A 21,387-nucleotide genomic window follows, 5' to 3' on the forward strand; every position below is an offset into this window, starting at 1 on the left:
GAGAACATGAAGCGAGATGCGCATTTGACTTGGGGCAAGGGTGCACGTGGAGGAACACAATGTGACTCGCTGACTACTTGTCCGTGGCGACGGGTGAACGCAATGGGAGGTCCCTGCTGTGTTTATGACGTCGTTCTTGAAACGATAGTGGTGGGCGTTTTGACTATGATATATTTATAGTGGCGCCTTTCGTGGAGAAAAGGTAGCAACTGCTTGAGTCTCTGCTTCGATGCCGCCTCGAGTCCGACCCACGGTGAGGCCCAATTCTGAGCAGAGCGTGCGGGAGTCGAGGTTGCCACTCGCCACGAACTCTTCGAAGAAGAATTTTTCCAATACATCCAACTCGTCCATCTCGAGGAAAGCGTCCACCCCCGTCATTGCGCCTTTGCTCGTCGCGTCGGACCGGAGGAGAGTTCAAGCGTCTGACCGACGGTCGCTTGCGAGTCGGAAGATTTCGTCAATAGCTCAAGATGTCGACAATCTCAAGCGACGATCGCTGAACGCTCTCACGGACGGACTCATCCAGCTCAAGAACACCCTGGCTGCGACCGGCCCAACCAAGATGGAAGTGGAGGTGCCGACCGGGCCGTCGTTTAAGCTTCCTCAGCCATCCCCGTGCCTTCCCTCGCCCCCTCGTCGTACTTTCCTCGCCAAGCTTGGTTTGGCCTACGAAGAACTTGAAAAGAGGGCGTCGCCCACAGTGCTCCTGGGCTGCGAAGCCATGCAACTCGTGTACACAGGGTTCACAGTCCCGTTTCGCATTGGATTCATGTACAACCCATACTTCACGTCGATGCCGTCGCCAAGACCAGAGTTTCCCGAGGTCGTCATGTACGTGCTGTTGGCGCTAGACATCCTCTTCGACTTAATCGCGCTCGTGGCGGCGCTTCGGATTCTCAAAACTCCAGGAGCTGTCAACGCAGTCGTGCCCATCGATCAGTCGGAGCCAAGTTTCAGCGTCAAGGCGTCGCATCACCGCAACTCGGAGTTCCAGCAGTCACTAGTCAAGTTTGCAATCACGAGGCAGCAAACGATGCGTCGGAACTCGGCGTTCCTGGCCAAGGAAACGTCGATGAAGCCCCAATTCTTGCTCAGCTCAACATGGGACAAGCAAAAGGGCCTTCGGAGGTACCAAATCATCGCCGAGTGGCTTGCGCTCCTTCCATTCGACTTGGTGTTCATCGGCCAGCCCAACGCGATGATCCTATGCCGCATCCCCAAGCTCCTGCGCATGTACAAAGTCCCAGAAATCGCCCGACTCGTCAAACAAGCGTTCGCCGAACACGAACTCCTCTCTGGGTTTCACAATGTCGGGATGTCCCTGCTAGCTGGCGTCCTCTTGCTCAGTTTGGCTCTCATCCACTGGGCCACGTGCCTCTTCCTGCTCGTGGCCCACTTGGAGTGCGGATTCTACTTGGACCAAACAGTCAGCGGGCAAACTTGCTGGGCAAACCAAGTTCAGCTGCAAGGTGCGAACACGGGCCATGGACGATCTTGTCCTGATGCTTGCACACGTAGGGGCGTCGCTTATTCGAACGTACACGTACTCGCTGGTCGTGGTTGGGTTTGGGTTTCCTGTGCCTCAGACAAATCTGGAGCGAGCGATCGGGATCGGAATCCAGTTCATGCGGTTCTGCATCGCAGGAGCCGTCATCGGCGCGTATGTGTTTTTATTTGAGTGCCAGAACCGTCGCGAAAACGACTTCCACGACCAAGTGGACGGGGTCAAAGAGTACTTGACTGCTCGACGTCTTCCCAAGCTGCTTCAAACCAAAGTCCTTGCCTTTTACGAACATTTTTGGTCCGCCCAGCGTGGGATTGACGAAGACTCGATGATTGCCGCGCTCCCCACGCATATTCAAACGCAATGCTTGGACCACTTACGTGCCAAGCTGCTTAAAACCGTACGTGGTCGCTACCGACACCATGTTCTAACTCTAGGTCCTGGACTTTTGTCCTGAACAGGTTCCGATCTTTCGGTCTCTCCCCATACAAGCCGTCAACCGGCTCATGATGTGCATGAAGCGGCAGTGCTATGGCCGTGGCGACTGGATCATTCGGTTGGAAACGTGCAAACACATCTACTTTATTTGCCGCGGTCGAATTGCTGTGCTCGACGCTCATGGCGCCGTCACGAAAAACGTACTGAGATACCATCACAATGGCGTCGGTGAGGCTGACTAGATATATGATTGATTAGATTGTGGATGGCCAGTACTTTGGGCTGTCCATGATGGACTCGACCTGCACCGACGTGATATCGGCACGGGCCGAGACGATCTGCGATCTATACATCGTCGACAAGCCTTCCATCGAGCGTGTGTACCAGGCTTGTGCTGGTCAGATGACCGAGGTCAAATGGGACGACCTCGTGGCCGAGGCCACGCGAATCGCGCGAAAACCGATCCGGGCCAACTCGAAGCTCGGTCTCGGGACTAAATTCGCCGACGGTACGGCGAGCGCGCTACGATGGTCGCACCCCGAGTCTCGGTTTCGACAGCACTGGGATCAGTGCATGGTGATTGGGTTAATCATATGCGCCGTCGACATCCCGCTCCACATTTGCTTCGACTCGACGTCGTCGTTGGCGGCATGGTCGTGCCGACTGGCGCTTGAGGTGTTCCTGCTCGCTGATCTGGTGCTGCGAAGTCGACGGTTCGCGTACTTTGAAAACGGGACGCTCATTTCAGACCCGTGGTTCATCTGGCAGCAATACAAACAGCACGGGTTCTTCCTCGACGCTCTATCGATCGTGCCGTTCACGATCGTGGCCGACAGCCTCGCGACGTTTGTCCACGCCGACTCGATCTTCCTCATCGTCATGCGCTTGTGCGAATGGATTCGCCTCCTCCGAATCCGCCGGTTGCTTCCGACCCTGGCCGCGATCCTCAAGCACAACCATGTCAAGGATACAACCACCATCATCGTCAACATGATGATCTGCGTCCCGTTTGCATGCCACGTCGGTGGATGCATTTGGTACTGGATCGCAGCCACCCATCACGACGTCCACGGAACGAGCGCCGCCGAAATTCCTGCAGATCACGGGAGCCTGTCGTTCACGACGTGTCTCGAATGGGCACGCAATGACCAGAACTGCACGTGGCTCGACTACGATCACGATCACTACGGGCACCCGTCCGACTACGTCCGCGCGTTCTACTGGAGCGTCGTGTCTCTCGTGACCGTCCAATTTGGATCTGTCTTTCCCTTTACGGACGCCGAGTGCATCTACATGTTTTTGTTTTTATACCTGAGCATCGTGGTCAACTTTGGTGCGGTGGGGGCCCTCGTGAACGCCGTCACACGTATCAATTCGGCTACGAGCAAGAAGCAGGAGCAAGTTACCATGGCACATCGATTCATGACGTCCGAAGGTGGTTCTGCCGCATCAAACTGTTGCCGCCTCACGCTCTTCATCTCGTGCCGTAGGGGTATCGTACCACGTCCGTCTCCACATTAGCAACTACTACAAGACGCATTGGTCCCAAACGTCCGAGCAGCAAGCCCTCACCGTGCTGCAGCCGCTGCCAGACAACTTGCGTCAGGAAATCCAGTCCTTCCTGCATGAAGCGTCCGTGGGATACCTCACACTGTTCAAAGTCATCGATGCCGAAGGCTTGCGGTTCATCTACGCCATCATGAAGCATCAGTCGTACAACCGCCACGAATTTGTCGTGCGGAACGGCGACGCGTGCGATGACATTTACATCTTGACGCGAGGGGTGATGGAGGGCCTTGTGGGGGTCAAGGACCTGTACGTGCCATTGCAGCTCTTGCAACCAGGGAGTTGCATTGGGGAAGCAGCGTTTGTGCTGAAGCGGCCGCACGAGGTCGGCGTTCGCGTCGTAAGCGAGTCCGTCGACGTGAGTGTGCTCAGTCGGCAGGACTTTGCGTCGATCTCGCACAACTTTGCGCACTTGTGGAGGACGGTGGAGTCCCTGGCCCGGGGACTCGAGAAAACCCAGTCAAACACCATCAAGACGATGGTGCACAACCTGCAAAAGCCAAACGTACGTAGTATGTAGAGGCAACCCACGTTGACGCTCCCGTCGGTAGATTTACCGAACGCTCAATCACTCGCCGACGCTGTATATCGAGCCCCGATTCGACGACTGGCTCGTTCGGCCCGACTCGACGCTCTACCGCGTGTGGGAGTTGCTCATGGCGGTGGTCATGATCTACAACTTGATCCAAATCCCGTTCCGCGTGGCGCTGCTCCCAGTCCCGACGGACCATGGCATGCTCGCGTTTTCGATCGTCGACATCGTCTGCGATGCTATTTTTCTCGTTGACATGTACATCAAGTTCAATCATTTGATCATCATCGACAAGAACGGCGACGAAGTATGTCGTACCTTCTCACCGCTCTCATTCACGGGTTGTTGTAGGTGGCGTCACTGGCCTTGATTCGGGCCAACTACCTCCACGGGAGCGCGTTCAAAGTCGAAGCGTTGGCAAGTTTGCCTCTTTATTATGTCGGCAACTACCAAGCGATGACGTTGTGCCGTTTGCCGCGACTGCTGCGGTGTCTGCAGCTGTCGAGCTACCTGCGGTCGTTTCACACGTTTGTGCAAGAGCAGACATCGTCGGTCGCCGTGACGCAGGGGCTCGAGTTCGTCAAGCTCTTTATGACTCTCGTCTTCGCCTCGCACTTGGCTGCGACGGGCCTGTATTTGATTTCGCATGCCGAGCATGGGTCGTCTCATCCCAGCCCATCCGATTTGCCTTCCCACGATGTGCCAAGCTGGTACAGCCATGACTTTGTCATTGAACAAGCTCATGGGAGCATTGGGGCCATATATCTGCGGGCGTTCTACTGGGGCTTGGGCGTAGTACGTCTGCCAATTCACGACCACCACACATGCTGATCCTTCAACGTTGTAGTTGAGTTCGTTCGATTACATGGACATGCACGTATCCAAGTCTGGCGAGACGCTCTGGTTTTGCGCTGTGGCGCTGACGGGCGTAGTCTTCGTGGGGGTTATCATCGGGCAAGTGTGTACAGCTATCTTTAACGCAAACAAGGTGCGTATTCGAATACGGTTGATCGCTGATACGTCATGGGCGACAGGAAATCCGAGAAGTCGAGATGCAGCTCGAGAACTTTGCATTTTATGCAAAGATGAAAAGGCTGCCGGGGTTCATGGTCCGCCGGGCCAAGCTCTTTTTTCAGTTCCAACTCGATTGCAACAAGGGCATGGATGCCCACCATATTTTTCGCGATCTGCCTCAGTGCCTCCGCTTGGAGCTGTTCAAAGACTTGTACGCCAAGTTGTTGACGCCAATTCCGATATTCTCCACTCTAAATGCAGGTACAGATATTTTTTGCTTTCCACCCCGGAAACGCCCAAATACGTCATGATGATCCCTTGTGCAGCCCAGATCAACTCGATCGCTGAGCGCTTGCATTCCAAGTTGTACCTGCCAGGGGACGACGTGATCATGGAAGGCGACGTCGGCAACACGCTTTTTATCATGAAGCAAGGCCTTGGGGAAAAGTACATTCGCGCTGCCCATCTCATCGTTGCTCCCGTGTACGAAGGATCGTCGTTCGGAGAAGTTTCGTTCTTCCTCGCCACGCGGCACACGTACAACGTCCGCGCCGTCAAGTGCAGTGAAATCCTGTGCCTGACCAAGAAAGACTGGACGGAAGCGTGGTCCCACGAGGTCAGCCTCAAGTTTAAAGTCAAGATGGCGGTCGCTGTGCAAAAAGAGAACCAACTCATGGAGCAGATCATGCACGCACTCAAACAGAACTTTGGGGTGACGGGACATGCCCCGATCAAGCTGTCGTCAGTGCTCGGGGTGAAGAAGCGCTCGACGTTCCGTACGAAGCCGCCGTCCGTCGAGAACCGGCGCGATTCGGTGCCCAACTACTTTGACTTTATTCGTGAAATGTCCCGCGCTGGACCGCGAAAGTCGCCGCACTTGTCCCAATTTGCCCCCAAGGCACCCGTCACAATCTGGCACGCTGGCCCGCCTCGCTTCAAGCACTGGATGCCCCACTCGATGTTTCGAAATCTCTGGGACATGGTCATGCTCGCTGTCACGATTTACTACATCACGCTCGTCCCGTTTCGAGCGTGCTTTGTCGAGATCCCCGAATCGACGCCGTACTGGATCACGATGTGGTTCGCGAGCGAGTACGCGCTGGACGTGGTGACGATAGCGGACTTTGTGCTGCGGTATCAAGTGTTTTACGTGTTTGCCAAGGGCGACATTCAAACGGAGGCGTTTGTCCTGAGGCATCACTACCGCCGACATGGCCCGTTCGCAGCTGACCTGCTCGCGCTCTTCCCCGTCGAGATCGCCGTGGTGTTTTTACCCCACTCGAACGCGTGGAAACTTGTGTCGCTGTGCCGCCTCAACCGCGTCGCCCGCGTCGTCCACTTGCCCCACCTTACGCACTCGCTCAAGCACATCTTGTCCCATCGCAAGTGGTTCGTCGCGCACCGGACGTTGTTTGAGTACATCATCACGTTCGTCGCGCCGTTCTTCGTTGTGTGCCATTGGATTGCGTGCCTCTGGTTCTACATCTCGTTCTCGCCCCATGCCGACATCGATACCCCGTCCTGGCTCGTCTCGACGGGGTACCTTGGCGCCAACACTTCGATTGTCATCGACGACATCCCGCTCGGATTTTCCGAGACGATCAAGTTCACGAGCTTGAATGTGTACCTGGCGTCGCTGTACTATGCCGTGTCGTCGCTCTCGTCGCAGTCGTTTGGGGACATGTTCAGCCGGAACGCGACCGAAACATGGCTAACCCTCGGGATCATTCTGTTCTCGGTCACGTTCTACGGCGTCCTCGTTGGGATGCTCGCGGAAATGATGCAGGACAAGCTGCACCCCCGCGCAAGCTTTGAGCAGCACATGGTCGACGTCAGCACATTCTTCAACTACCGCCTCCTCCCGTTCCAGTTTTTCATCCAAACGTCGCGGTTCAGTCGGCTCCAGTGGCAAAACCACATGGGCCGCACGGAAGACGACTTTTTGAGCGTGCTGAGCACGACAATCCGCGAAGACATTGCGATGTTCGTCAAGCAGAACGTGGTTCGGAACCTGAGTTTTCTCCACACGGCCGAGGAAGTGTTTGTCCGGGCGTTTGTGACCAAGCTCGAAACGGAGGAGTTTATCCACGCCGATGTCATCTACCAGGTACCTTCAACCTTCCTATCTCCATGGACGTGCATGCGTCTTTCCGGGACCGATCTCTCAAAGGCGCATGACGTAGTTTGGCGATGTCGGGCGGACCCTGTTCTTCATTGATGTCGGATCGGTGTCGCTCGTGTCGGCCACGACTGGCGTCCAAACTCGTAACGCGCACGAATTCTTTGGGGGCGTGTCGCTGTTTGAAGACGTTGGGCGCACTGTCACGGCCATCGCCAACGTCGAATGCACCATGTTCCTGCTCCACTACGACGCGTTTGAGAAGCTCGTGACTCGATTCCCAGAGTACTACGATCGGTGCTACACCCAGTGGAGCGTGCGCGACGAAGACGCGATTCAAAAGCTCTTTATTCCCCCACACCGTGCAACAAAGCACGACTCGAGCACGACCAAGTTGCCAGCATAGGCTAGTTGGACTCGATCTAATGCACCCGATCGACCTCGTTGACGGACCTCCTTGGTGGATGTGTGGTGGAGTTTGGTCGGTCGGTTTCACGGGCGACAAAAACGGGCACGCTCGCCCGTTTTGCTTTGACCCGTCGACTAGGGCAACGCCCGCCTCATCGTTGGGCGACATTGGATGCACGAGGGATGGCCCAAATCATGCCCGAGCATCATGGTGGCAAGTCGCGGCGGCCGTCGCACTTTGCGTCGACGCTACCGACGATTCAAGATGCAGACGCGCAACCGAAAACCAAGTTCCTCCCGTTTGCGCCGACCCTCGACCTCCACGGACCATCACGCGGGGCGACAATGAAACATCGTCCGTCGGGGTCGCGAAGAGGATCGTCAGCTGGACTGAATCACCTCAAGGTCTCTCCCGACGGTATCGTCAGTGGCAGCAGCGGCCACCTCCAAAAGTCACCTTTACACTTGTCTCCTCCCGCCTCGACGCCGACCCTTCAACACGTGGCTCCCGCTCCTTTCATGCACATGGCCGGCCCAACAACTCGACCCGTGGTCCCTCCACCAGGTGGCCCGATCAAGGTCCAGCTCACGAGTGCCGTGACCGGTCCGAAAACGCGACAGAATGTCCATCCCAAGCTGGTTCTGCTCGTGATTCTCATCGCGTTTCACCGGGTGATCGATCGATGGATCTCGCAAGAGTCGATGTTGGTGCTGGAAGCGCTTCAGCTCGTGTACATTGGGTTCAGCGTTCCATTTCGTCTTGGGCTCCTCTACGACCCCCTCGGCACCGCGTCGACGTCGTCCGCCGTGTCCACCTACGTAACGTACGGCCTCGACGTCGTCTCGGATGTTATCGCGTTTCTCGTGCTCATGGAAACCCTCAAGGACATGATAATCAGCATCCCTGTCCAGCAGCTCGCCCCCATGGACATGAACTTTTCGTCCGACACGGACCGGCGCAACTCGGCCTTTATGAACAAACTCGTCAAGATGTCAACGTCAAGGCAGGAAACGATGCGGCGGAATTCCGTCTTTCTCGCCAAGGAAACGTCCATGAAGCCGCAGTTTCTCCTGAGTTCGTCATGGGACAAGAAGCGCCAAGTGAGCGTGGGCCACGTCGTTCTCGACGGCATCGCGCTCATCCCGTTTGACTTTTTCTGGCTCACGTCGCCGCACGCGATGATCGTGTGCCGTCTCCCCAAGCTCCTGCGAATCCACAAAGTGCCCGAGGCAGCGCGCCTATTCAAACACATGCTCGCCGACCACCAATTGCTCGCTGGCTTCCACAACATTGGGATGTCGCTCCTTGTCGGGGTCATCCTGCTGAGCCTCGTGCTGATCCACTGGGCTGCGTGCTTTGTGCTGTTGGTCTCGCATCTCGAGTGCGGCTACCACTTGGACCAACCTGCCGCAGGCTCAACGTGCTGGGCAGTCGAGGCAAAACTACGAGGTACGTGCAGTAGCAATTGTGAAGAAACTGGAGACATGACCGAGGCATGGCCAGGCGCGTCGCTCTTTCGAACGTACGTGTACACTCTCGTCACAGTCGGGTACGGGTTTCCAGTCCCCCAGACCAACTTGGAGCGAGCTATCGGGATCGCGATCCAGTTCATGCGGTCGTGCATTGCGGGCGGCATCATCGGCGCCTACTTTTTCCTGTTCGAATGCCAGAATCGACACGAGAACGAGTTTCACGACCAAGTCGACGGCGTCAAGGAGTACTTGACTGCTCGGCGCCTCTCCAAGCACATCCAAGCCAAGGTGCTGGACTTTTACGAGCACTTTTGGTCGGCCCAGCGCGGCATCGACGAAAACACGATCATCGCGACGCTGCCGTCGCACATTCAGACGCAATGCTACCACTCGTTGCGCCTCAAACTGCTAAAAAATGTAAGCCCCATCGACTGCTCCCGTGGACAGACGGATCGTTCGTTTGGCGGCGCTCATCGCCTGCCGTAGGTTCCCATCTTTCGCAATCAACCCGCCCACGTCCTCAAGCGACTCATGTGCCACATGAAGCGCCAATGCTACGGACGTCTGGACTGGATCATTCGAAACGACTCGTGCCAGGCCATTCACATGGTCAGCCGCGGTCGCATCGCTCTTCTCAATGCGAATCAAGTTGTGCTGACCAACGTACGCCCACGGCGTCTGTTTTATGCGTGGTCATAAACGAATAGGTTACGGACGGGCAATGCTTTGGCTTATCGTCCGTCCTGCATCAAGTCACCGACCACGCCACCATCGCGCGGGAGCTCCACTCGGCACGCGCGGAAACGTACACGGACGTGTACACTCTCGACCCGCCGACGATCGAAGACGTCGTGCTGCATCACGCACCGCTTGGCGCGATCACTTGGAACGCCATGCTCGCGGAAGCGCGTGGCGTTCTGGACAAAATTTCCGTCCATGCTAAACTCGTCCATGGCATGACATTTGTCGAGAAAGTGAAGGACATGGACAAGTGGTACCTGCCACAGTCGCGATTTCGGAAAAAGTGGGAGATTGGCGTCGTCGTCGTGCTCGTGCTGTATGCGATCGACATCCCGCTGCACATTGCGTTTGACGCGCCCAACGGATGGCCGGTCCTTGCCGGTCGCGTCCTCTTGGATCTGTTTCTGCTTGTGGACTTTTACTTGCGGGTGCGATGGTTCGCCTACTTTGACCACGACACGGTGATCACAGCGCCGTTCTTCATCTGGCGCGAATACATGCGCAACGGCCTTGTCTTGGATGCGATTTCAAACATCCCGTTTGCGCTGGTCGCCGACTGCCTCCCCGCTTCAGCGCCGTCGTGGCTGACTCTGACGCTCCAGATCGGCGAGTGGAGTCGGTTCCTCCGCATGCGCAATTTGGTTGCCAACCTGTCGGGCGTCCTCAAGCAATTTCAAGTCAACAACACGACATTCATCATTGCGTGCCTCGCGCTGTGTGTCCCGTTTACGTGCCACATTGGCGGGTGTGTTTGGTACTGGATCGCGTCGGTCACGATGCGCGGAGCTGCCACCGACGCGGATGGTGCGTTGGAGGCGCTGACGATGGACCAATGCTTGGAATGGGCACGGGATTTTCAAAACTGCACATGGCTGCACTACGACCGGGCGCAGTATGGCCATTCCGTTGACTACGTTCGCGCAATCAGCTGGAGCGTTGTGTCGCTCGTGACCGTTCAATTCGGGTCCATCTTTCCCTTTACAGACGTCGAGTGCGTCTACATGTTTGTGTGGCTGTTCCTGAGCAGCATGGCCAACTTTGGCGCGTTGGGCGCGCTGGCAAACGCCGTCACGCGGATCAATTGGGCCACCAGCATGAAGCAGATGCAAGTTGCCGTCGCCCATCGCTTCATGGCGTCCGAGCGTACGGCCAGCATCGACCACAACAACCTGACCATGCGTGTCGTTGTTTTAGGGGTATCCCGGCATGTTCGGCATGACGTGAGCAACTACTACAAGCACCACTGGACCCAATCCACCGAGGAACAAGTGCTGCGCGTCCTGCGGCCCCTCCCGGACAACCTTCGTCAGGAAATCCAGTCGTTCCTGCACGCCAAGTCGGTATCGCGTCTGACGATTTTCCAAGACGTAGATGACGCCGGCCTCCGGTTCATCTACTCCATCATGAAACACCACTCGTTCAAACGGCACGAGTTCATCGTACGCGCGGGCGACGCGTGCGACAACATATACATCCTCACGCGCGGCATCATGGAGTCGTTCGTGCCGATCGATGACATGATGACGCCGATGCAGTTGCTGTACCCCGGTAGTTGCGTCGGGGAATCCGCGTTTGTCCAAAAACGAAGCCACGATGTCAGCATCCGAGTCGTGTCCGAGTCCGCCGACGTGAGCGTCCTCAGCCGGCACGAGTTTGCCACGATTGCAAAGCACTTTGAACCGTTGTGGAACCAAATCGACCAGTTCGCCAAGGACGTGTACGTCGAGGAAATGGCCGCGATGGGCCCGTTCGAGATAAATTTGCGCAAGCCGACGGTGCGTCGATGCAGTGGGTCTTGATGGACTCATGCCATGCCGCAGATCTATCGCACGCTCAAACACACGCCGACTCTGTACATCGAGCCCGCGCTGGGCAATCGCCTCATTCGCCCCAGCTCGACCATGTACCGCTTCTGGAGGCTCCTGATCACGGTCGTCGTCATTTACAATGTGATTCAAATCCCTTTTCGCATTGCGCTCGTCCCGACGCCGGCCGACAACGCGATGCTCGTGTTTTCGACCGTCGACATCGTGTGCGACGTCATCTTTCTCATCGACATGTACATCAAGTACAATCACTTGATCATCACCGACAAAAACGGCGACGAGGTACGGATGGCGGCGCCACATCATCTTTGCCCATCGGTACATCATCTCCATCGTCCAGGTGGTGTCGGTCGCGTTCATTCGATCCAACTACCTCCACGGAGCGTTCAAAATCGAAGCCCTGAGCAGCCTGCCACTCTATTACGTCGGTGACTACAAACTCATGACGCTCTGCCGCCTACCGCGGCTCCTGCGGTGCTACCAGCTCTCCGACCTCCTCCACGCATTCCACACGTTTGTCCAGGAACGAACAACGTCTACCGTCGTGACGGAAGGCCTCGAGTTCGTCAAGTTGTTTGTGGGCATCGTCCTCGCGTCGCATGTGGCCGCGACGGGGCTGTATGTGATCTCGTACGCCGAGCACGGCGCCGCCGACCACGGGCCTACAGCTTCGGGCCATGCTGTGCTGAGTTGGTACAGCCACGACTCTGTCATTGAGCAATGCCACGGCAGTATCGGCGCTACGTACCTCCGGGCATTCTACTGGGGGCTCGGCGTGGTGAGTTCACCTGCCATTCCTTGTCGATCGTTGACGAAACGAGCAGGTGAGCTCGTTCGACTACATGGACATGCACCTGTCCCAAGTCGGCGAAACGCTGTGGTTCTGCGTGGTGGCACTGTCTGGCGTCGTCTTTATCGGGGTTGTGATCGGGCAAGTGTGTACCGCCATCTTCAATGCGAATAAGGTTCGTTCGGTTGCTTCGTTCGCCTTGTGTAGTTGACACACCATGTCTGCATTGTAGGAACTGCGCGAAGTCGAAATGCATTTGGACAACTTTGCGTTCTACGCCAAGATCAAGTCGCTCCCGCCGTTCTTGCTCCGTCGCGCGAAGCTCTTCTTTGAGTTCCAGCTCGATTGCAACATGGGGATGGATGCGCACGTCATCTTTCGCGACTTGCCGCAGAGCTTGCGCATCGAGCTGTTCAAGGATTTGTACACAAAGCTCCTTGCGCCCATCCCGCTCTTCTCGTCGCTAACGCAAGGTGTGTCCTGGTCCCTGCTGCTGCTGCGCGGTACCCTCACGCGTTTGCACAAACCTGTAGGCCAAATGAACACGATCGCCGAAAAGCTGCACACGTCATTGTACCTCCCCGGCGACAACATCCTCGTCGAAGGCGACGTTGGCACGTCCTTGTACTTTATGAAACAAGGCCTCGGGGAAAAGTACCTTCGGTCGTGCCACATTGTGATCGCCCCTCTGTACCAAGGCGCGGTGTTTGGCGAGCTCGGGTTTTTCCAGTCGATTCGGTACGTCTACTGCGTCCGCGCCGTGAAGTGCTGCGAGATCCTGTCCCTGTCGAAAGCGGACTGGGTCAATGCGTGGTCCCCCGATATTCGGTCCAAGCTCGAGGCAAAGATGACTCGGGATATCCAGCACGAGATTGATTTGCTTGGACACATCATCCCTGCGCTCAAACAAAACTTTGGCATTTCCCGGCCCCGCCCTTTCAAACTCACCATGATGCTCCAGTCGAGCTCGTCCGCGGGGGTGCCGCAAACCACAGCCGACGTGAGTGGTCGCAACTACTTCGAGTACCTCCGGCACACGGCGCCACCCAAAGCCAAGAAGAACCCGCTGGCCACCGCCCCGTTGAAGGAATTCCCCATCTGGTCGTTCGGTCCCCCTCCAAACCCGCGGTGGGAGCCCGAATCGGCCGTGCGCAAGTGCTGGGACCTCGTCATGCTGTTTGCGATCACGTACTTTGCGCTCGTCCTTCCGTTTCAAGCTGCCTTCGTCGTGGTTCCAGACGAGACACCGCTATGGCTGCTGGTTTGGTTTGCGTGGGACCATCTCCTCGACCTCGTTTGCGTCGTCGACACGATTGCACGATGGCAAGTGTTTTACGTGTTTGCGCGGGGCGAGCTGCAGACTCAGCCGGCGGTGCTGCGTCGGCATTACACGCAGCACGGTCACTTTTACTCGGACGTTGTCGGGTTACTGCCGCTCGAACTGCTCGTGTACGTTGTCCCGCATGCCAACTCGAATCCGTGGCGCCTGGCGTCGCTGCTGCGACTCAACCGCATGGTGCGGCTCGTGCATGTCCCGAAACTGATGACGACCGTGACGACGCTTCTCCACCACTGGGCTTGGTTCCACCGGTACAAGGTCATGTTTCACTACTTTACGTCGTACATCGCGCCGTTCGTCGTCGTGAGCCATTGGATTGCGTGCATGTGGTTTTACGTGTCGATGGCGACGCGGACGTCGGGGTCGCCGTCGTGGCTTGTCTCGATGGGGTACCTCGACCTGAACACCACGATGTCGACCGCCGACGGCATCCCGCTCGGATTTTCCGACACGATCAAGTTTACGAGCTTGAATGTGTACCTGGCGTCGCTGTACTATGCCGTGTCGTCGCTCACGTCGCAGTCGTTTGGCGACGTGTTTAGCGAAAACGTCGTCGAGACGTGGGCCACGGTCGGGATCATTTTGTTTTCGATTGCGTTTTTTGGCGTGTTGGTCGGTGTGTTTTCAGAGATGCTGCAGGACACGCTGCACCCCCGTGCGAGCTTTGAGCAGCACATGGTCGACGTCAGCACATTCTTCAACTACCGCCTCCTTCCGTTCCAGTTTTTCATCCAAACGTCGCGGTATTGCCGCACGCAGTGGCAAGACCACATGGGCCGCACCGAAGACGACTTTTTGAGCGTGTTGAGCACGACGATCCGCGAAGACATTGCGATGTTCGTCAAGCAAAACGTGGTCAAGAACCTGAGCTTCCTCAATCACTGCGAAGAAGTGTTTGTCCGGGCGCTCGTGACCAAGCTGCACACGGAGGAGTACATCGTGTCGGACATCATCTTTCAGGTACGAATTTTGCACCGTCGTCGCAACCGCGATATAATTTGTGACCGGATGGGCGTGTAGCTTGGGGACGTGGCGCGCGTGCTCTACTTTATCGATGCTGGCCACATCACGCTCGTCGCGTCCAAGAAAGCGTCCAAGCAGTGCAACACGTGGGATTTCTTTGGTGGGTCGTCCTTGTTTGCCGATACGGGCCGCCAAGCGACCGCAATCGCCAACGTGAATTGCACCATGTTCCTCCTCCATTACGACGACTTTGTGCGACTCATCGAGCGGTTCCCAGAGTACTACGAGAATTGCCGCGCCGAGTGGAACCACAGCGACGCCGTCGAAATGGTCGACACGAGCCAGGCCACCCACCGGTTGGTCGATCGACAACCACACGGAAGGTGATGGGACGATGTCGTGGCTTTGGAAGGTGGCGGCAAGGGAATAGCAATTCGCGTCGTCTTTTAAGTTGAAAATCGCGTCCACCCTTGTGTCCTTTTGATGGGTCATGTTTGCATCAAAGCGTTGTGAGGGGTATACCAGTCATCCATGCACTGTGGCTGCACCAGAGAGAAAGTGATTGTGGAGCAAGACCACGGGGGTGAAAAGTGCATCCGCTGCCGTCGCTCGATGGCTCGGTCCGCCTGCGTCAAACGATGGTTCAATGATGGCGCTGTTACTGTCAACTGTGCATTTTCTACTCGACGTCCGACTCGTCGACATCGTCCGTCTTGAAAAACGTGTACGAGAGCGTGATATTGGACACGTTTTGCATCGACGGATCGTCGACGATGTCGGGGTCGATGAAGAAGAAGACGGGCATGTCAATCTCTTCCCGTGCCTTGAGCCGCTGTTCCTCAAAGCAGAAACATTGGATCTTGTTGAAGTAGAGACCAGCTTTCGGCGGATGCACGTTGTACGTGGCGACGCCCGTGACTGCCTTGTCCGAGTTATTCGTGGCCGTGTAAAACGCCAGTGCAGTCTCGCCAGGGACTATGATCAAGTCGCGTTGGACTGGTTTGAACGTCCATGGCATTGCACCGCCGACTCCCCCATCAAACGTGATGCGAATGGGGTGCGCGCCTTCCACCGGACTCAGTTTTTCCGCGGCCAAAATGTCGCTGCGCTGCGTGGTCCCACCGAAACCCGTCATCTGGCAAAACACTTTGTACAACGGCACCGCGGCATACGCTCCACCAAAGAAAAGAATGACAACGCCAGACGTGTAGTACAAAATGCGACGGTTCTTCTCTTGCAGCTGCTTCGCATATGCTGCCTTGCTACTCATTGATCGTTGGAGCAATGGAAGAGCAGACGACTGTCGCGGCAGCGCTGTCGCGCGGCGAAGCAATCGTTGCATCATTCCTTGGCGTCGACTTGGTTTGGGACTCCCGAAAAATGACGTAGTTTATCCGGACATGTAACGTATCTATGGCGAACTTAGATGAATTCCATGGATCTCCAGTTTAAAGGATTCATTTATGTATCTATGGCAACCAGGTGGAACTTACTTGAAGTAGTGGATTGCCCAATTTAAAGGATTCATTTATGTTGCACATTCCTGAGCAGAAATAAATCACAAGATGAACAGCGCATCAGCGTTTTTCCAGTGCGCATGCCGCCGCTGTGCCGTACAGATGCAGTGAGTGGGTCACCAGCACGCATTAATGTTGCCCATCGAAGCGATTAGATCACAAGTTGGTTGACGGCGACGCACCTTAATGTGTGGACCACGCATCCCGTTCGACGTGAATGAATGCATACAGTAAATCAAAGACAGAGGTAATCCTCTTAAGTACGAGTTTAACGTGCGTTAAACCCAGAGGAATGGTGCCCTTGCATTCTGCTCCGAGCCCCATGTTCAAGGCATTGGTTGCCAACTCCATCCGTCGCGGCGGCGGTGTGTCTACCCGCCAGTTCTCGTCTGGACCTACAATGCACGGCACGACCATTCTGTGCGTGCGCAAGAATGGCAAAGTCGTACGTGCCTTCTCGTGTGTTGGCGCATGGGCCCATTGTTGCATAGGTTGTCATTGGGGACGGCCAAGTGTCCCTCGGCCACACTATTGTCAAGCCCAACGCTCAAAAGGTCCGTCGGATTAACGAAAACGTCATCGCGGGGTTTGCTGGGTCGACGGCGGATGCATTCACCCTCATTGAGCGCTTAGAGAGCAAATTGGAGGAGTACCCTGGTGTGTTGAATCACGTCGTCACATCTTTTCTCATGAAGCATAGGGCAATTGACACGCGCGTGCGTTGAGTTGGCAAAGGCATGGCGCACGGACAAGTACCTCCGTGCTTTGGAAGTACGACGATTCAATTGGCATCGTCCAGGAGAGAGCTGATGCAATGCGTTCGTAGGCGCTTTTGATTGTCACGGACAACAAGCAATCGTTCACGCTGACGGGGAACGGTGATGTCCTTCAACCACACGATGGAATCATCGGCATCGGTTCCGGCGGCACTTATGCGCTGGCTGCTGCACGTGCACTGATCGAAGAGCCACATTTGTCGGCGGAAGAAGTCGCGCGTCGCAGCATGAAGATCGCTGCTGACATTTGCGTGTACACGAACCACAACGTCGTCGTCGAAGTGTTGGACGAAGAACCTGCCGCGACTCCTTCCGCGTAAACGAACGAATCGATCCCACGGATGCATGTTGCCGTCTCTACTCAACCTAGAATAATTTGTTTTGCACACACTGCCGTCTCGACGCGAGTGGTGCAGCCATCGAGTCGAGACGAGGCGGCACCTGACAGGTGCTCGCGCGGTGGACTCTTTCGACCACAGCATTGCCATGGCACTGCCGCGCGATGGTGTGGCCATCGCCAAAGTGCTTCAGCCCTTCGAGCACTTCATATCCTGCCTTGAATGCACTCAATCGCCTCGGTTCACCATGGGTGCGTGTAGGTAAGTTGCTCGACAGGAAGGACAAAGAAGGAACTCGAACAACGCACGAGGTCAACAGGACGCACTCTCGATGCGTGCGAATTGCGATTTTGCAATCGAAGTGACGTGAAGACGACGCTATTCGCATCCAAAGCAATGTCATCTCTACGTCGGCACACCGCGTGAGAAACCAGCGAGAATGTCTCATCTATCCAAACTGCATTCGCACCAGAAGACGCGATGCGGTGCAGCAGGGCGAATGGCATGCATATGACCCAGCAACAACAGATCTACACACCATGTCGGTGCTAGTAAGGCCCTCTCGACAGAGTGGCTTCAGGCACACGTCCCCCTTGTCACATTCAGTGCCCCCCGCGTCGTCTGCCAGTTCATCGCTCTCGCGGTGCACGTGTCGGCGTCGCCGCCATCCCGCCGGTCGGTTGCCAACCACAAACCTAGCACATGGGAAGTGTCCTCTTTTTTGTATTGACCGACTTTAAATATTTTATTCCTATTGTACGCCACTGGTGCGTCCACCGCCGCCGTCGTGTCATCCGTGAGCGTCGCCCGATGCATGCGGGTTGGTGGCGTCGGCTCCAAATCGACGGTAGTAGGATGTTTCAACGTGGTGCACTTGCCAGTTTGCTGGCAGCAGCACACGCTGCACGTCGTCCGTGCCTGCGACTGCGCCGTGGGTCTTGTCCCAGCACATCTCGACGAATTGCTGGCGCATCATGCCGTTGGTCGTGCTCGCGAGCAGCGTGAACCGCTCCCGCACGCGCTTGCGGGCGAGGAGCCCATCGCCTGGCCAGAAATACCACTCCACGACCAATGTATCTCCTACGGTACACGTTAGGAGCTATCGAGGCGCCTGTTTTTGGCCGGCAGGTGCCATCTCAACCATGATTTTCTTCCCACGCCCGCGTGCCGCAGAGGTGCATCCCGCTGCCGAGCGTGGGGAGACCGCTCGGGCCGAGGAGCTGATGGGGATGGCTCTGCGGCAGTTGGTCGAGGCGGAACGTTGTCCATGGGGCATACACCGCGCACTCCCATCGCATCTACGATCACGTGAAGGCGAGGTCTGCCCCCGGTGCGAAGTGTTTGCTACCTGTACAGTAGTCGGGGAACTGTCGCACCCTTCAAAGCACGTCCAAATGCGGCTGCCGCGCTCGAGCAGATGCTGCTGGACGAGCTGGCAATGTCGCGCGGGTGTTTCGCGCTGCCACCGCCCAAAGATAGGTCGGCGATCTTTCGATGCAAACGGTGCGGGGATGTCTCGCAGCATCGTCGTCTACCGAGAAGGTCCGAGCCGTTCAGCCGACTTCCACGGCAACGTTACAGTACCTTTTTCAATTCGGTGGCCACCGTGGTATAATGATGGATCCACGCGTCGTAGTCTCGAGCGAACTCGCACAATGGAAAGTCGCGCTGGACGAGTTCGATGAGGTCGCGGACTGTGAGTTGGTGCGCGTCGAGGGCATGGCTGACTTGGTTCCACAGGAACCAGACCAACTGACGAAACGAGTCGTGCAAACTCACGTCGACTTGGTCTAAGCGCCTTTGGACGAATTCGAGCGTGACGCGCGTGAACAAGTGTCGCTCGAGCAGCTCCAGTAGCAGCGTATACGTTGGACTGGCTGGCGCAATGTCCAAGCGCTCGTGGTTCGCCTTGTCAACCACAACACCGCTTCGAGCGTAAATATCGGCGAGCTGGAGCATTTCATCCATCGCGGTCTCGATGTCATCGTTTTGGTCGTCGTGGTTGGTGGGCAGAGACAAGGTTCCGTTCTGGGTGGGGGCCGGCGACTTGACTGTGCGGGACCGCTTCCGCTGAGGGGATGATTCAGGTTTGATGTCGTCGTCCGACGGACCTCCCCCTACAGCACACCCAACACAGCAGTGCGAGGCCAGGCCATCGCTCGAACTTGTTACCTGGGGAGGATGGCAGCTTGGCGATACTGCGCCTTGTGGAGCAAATGGTGAACGGAGGAGATGCCACACGACTGATGCAGCGCAGGGTCCCGGGATGCTGCTCAAACACATACACCTACGTGGCGTCGTCGGGCCATGAGGGACATGGATCCTGTGGGAACTGAACGTACCACAAAGGTATGCTTGATATTGCAGTTGAATCGATTCGAACGCCACCCGTAGTGCCACGACTGCCGCACGCGATTGTACTCGAATCGGATGATGTCGGTAGAAGGAACGTCGAGGCGGTCGCCAGCCATCCATGGCCCGAGGGGCACGTCCGTCGATTTGACTTCTGCCATCAGCGTCTCGGTCGGCACACTTTCGTCGACTTGGATCACTTGTTCGGCCATGTCGGACGCTTCGAAGCGGCAATAGCTGACAATCGCTCGTGTTGGCCGTTGAACCAGGCACTCGACGACGATGGACGCGCCGCAGAACGAATTGGGTCGGTGCGTGCCGCAGCAATGCGGAAAGCACCGAAGGTTCTTGTGCCCGGTGCTCTTGTTATTCCTGTCGTGGTGTTACCATCCCTTCCACGACACTCGTCCACGACGACCAACGCAGCGCAGTGTGCTTACCGAGTGTACGAGTCGCAAAAGAGCGGCGATGCACAGCCAAAGTGGACGAAGTGCGCTGGGTGTGGCGCCATGGGATCCGTCGCGGCAAGCCAGCCAGTGCGTGAATTACCGTGTCGAGGATACACTGGTGCGCCGCCCTCGACGGCAATTTAGTGACATGATGGACAACGACAGGCTGCATTTGTCGGTTACAATGGGGACGGAAGACATTCAATGGACAGCATCGTCCGACGGAGTGCACGACCACGCTCCGTCACTAAAACTTCACGACAGGATATTGTGGCATGTGATGCTAGTGGTCGTGGTCTCATTGTGCCGTCGCGCCTGGTTTGATGTTTTGGTCGGGTCCGCGACTGACGCAACGTGGCGGCAGAGGCTGACCAGAGGCCAGTTACGCGAAGTAGAAGGAAGCGGCGGGAAATCCCAGCTCGCCACATGGGGGGGCATACGGAGGGCATGGTCCAGGACCCGATTCGTGCTAGATGTGGCATGAGTTGCCCGTTGCCAAGGCCACTCCAAGTGTGTAGCACGGGCACACACCCCGTTTGGACGATTGTCGGCCGGATGTATGGGAGGTCGGGCCAAGTAAGGTCCACACGTCGCCACACCAAAACACTGGCCGGACATAAAACCAGTTGGATGTGATCCAGCTTAAGTGACGTTTCGACGCCGTGGATATTTCGAGTGCACGTGGCTGCTGGGTGCAGAATTCCAAACTGACCACCACGTGGATCGATCCATGCTGCGAAGGCCTCGCCGCCCCAGTTGACCCGCCGCCCCACCGTGAATGTGTTATTTCGTGCACGGTTGTCCCTCGGTTCTAAGATCGACCTGCGAACGATGCATGCGACAGCCTACGCAATGGAGACGATCCTGGTTTGCTCGGTCTCGATCGTAGACTCCTCGCTCGTTCGTGTGCAGCGCTTGCTCTTTCTATTGTGCTGTCTGTATGCGATCATTACGTTCAAAAGGGTGGGAAATAGTTTGATCCGTTCGTGGACTGCGTCCCAGGCGCTCTCAAGTAAACTACTTTGTCCAGATATCGTCGCTCTATACAAACATCTTGTTCGAGTAGACAATGTTTTGATATATTAGCGCTATCAGGTAAGTATTTTGACCCATATTATTCGCTCTATACAAACATCTTGTTTGATTAGACAATATTTTGAGCGTGAATGTCGATGCCGACCGCACTTAACATTAGTAAAACCCTAGGTACGACCGAGAAAGGCGCTCGCTCGGCGAATTCGT

At 56.4% G+C, this 21,387-nt stretch overlaps 5 protein-coding genes across 7 annotated transcripts; 3 read left to right on the forward strand and 2 right to left on the reverse strand.

Moving 5' to 3' along the window:
• The first annotated feature begins 194 nt into the window (after positions 1–194).
• On the forward strand, positions 195–7,654 carry H310_04869 (hypothetical protein). The gene is made up of 11 exons (XM_008869403.1): positions 195–1,469; positions 1,519–1,904; positions 1,966–2,142; positions 2,201–3,377; positions 3,433–4,013; positions 4,060–4,347; positions 4,392–4,835; positions 4,888–5,028; positions 5,075–5,315; positions 5,381–7,161; positions 7,238–7,654. The coding sequence occupies exons 1-11, from the start codon at positions 230–232 to the stop codon at positions 7,577–7,579; spliced, it is 6,798 nt and encodes a 2,265-aa protein (XP_008867625.1). The 5' UTR covers positions 195–229; the 3' UTR covers positions 7,580–7,654.
• Positions 7,655–7,702: 48 nt separating this feature from the next.
• Positions 7,703–15,100, forward strand: H310_04870 (hypothetical protein; the record flags this gene model as incomplete). Its single annotated transcript, XM_008869404.1, has 11 exons — positions 7,703–9,031; positions 9,086–9,471; positions 9,541–9,717; positions 9,762–10,938; positions 10,990–11,570; positions 11,616–11,903; positions 11,962–12,399; positions 12,446–12,586; positions 12,644–12,884; positions 12,945–14,710; positions 14,771–15,100. The coding sequence occupies exons 1-11, from the start codon at positions 7,765–7,767 to the stop codon at positions 15,098–15,100; spliced, it is 6,792 nt and encodes a 2,263-aa protein (XP_008867626.1). The 5' UTR covers positions 7,703–7,764.
• Positions 15,101–15,352: 252 nt separating this feature from the next.
• On the reverse strand, positions 15,353–16,091 carry H310_04871 (hypothetical protein). The gene has a single exon (XM_008869405.1). The coding sequence runs from the start codon at positions 16,056–16,058 to the stop codon at positions 15,393–15,395; it is 666 nt and encodes a 221-aa protein (XP_008867627.1). The 5' UTR covers positions 16,059–16,091; the 3' UTR covers positions 15,353–15,392.
• A 451-nt stretch (positions 16,092–16,542) lies between these two features.
• Positions 16,543–17,409, forward strand: H310_04872 (ATP-dependent protease subunit HslV). Its single transcript, XM_008869406.1, has 4 exons — positions 16,543–16,675; positions 16,722–16,887; positions 16,931–17,001; positions 17,057–17,409. Exons 1-4 carry the CDS (start codon positions 16,553–16,555, stop codon positions 17,324–17,326), a joined length of 630 nt encoding a protein of 209 aa, XP_008867628.1. The 5' UTR covers positions 16,543–16,552; the 3' UTR covers positions 17,327–17,409.
• Positions 17,410–18,047: 638 nt separating this feature from the next.
• On the reverse strand, positions 18,048–20,274 carry H310_04873 (hypothetical protein). 3 transcript variants are annotated; one of them, XM_008869407.1, is made up of 7 exons: positions 20,137–20,274; positions 19,687–20,068; positions 19,517–19,631; positions 18,929–19,461; positions 18,693–18,875; positions 18,486–18,642; positions 18,048–18,424 (listed from the first exon to the last, which is right to left on the reverse strand). In XM_008869407.1, exons 1-7 carry the CDS (start codon positions 20,205–20,207, stop codon positions 18,135–18,137), a joined length of 1,731 nt encoding a protein of 576 aa, XP_008867629.1. In that variant the 5' UTR covers positions 20,208–20,274; the 3' UTR covers positions 18,048–18,134. The 3 variants fall into 3 exon arrangements, with proteins under 3 accessions (XP_008867629.1, XP_008867630.1, XP_008867631.1); XM_008869408.1 differs by having other exon boundaries at positions 18,048–18,642; XM_008869409.1 differs by having other exon boundaries at positions 18,048–18,642; positions 18,929–19,631.
• Between the last annotated feature and the right edge of the window lie 1,113 nt (positions 20,275–21,387).

The sequence above is a fragment of the Aphanomyces invadans genome, assembly GCF_000520115.1.
Source record: "Aphanomyces invadans strain NJM9701 unplaced genomic scaffold supercont1.8, whole genome shotgun sequence".
In the NCBI taxonomy this organism is placed as follows: domain Eukaryota; phylum Oomycota; class Saprolegniomycetes; order Saprolegniales; family Verrucalvaceae; genus Aphanomyces; species Aphanomyces invadans.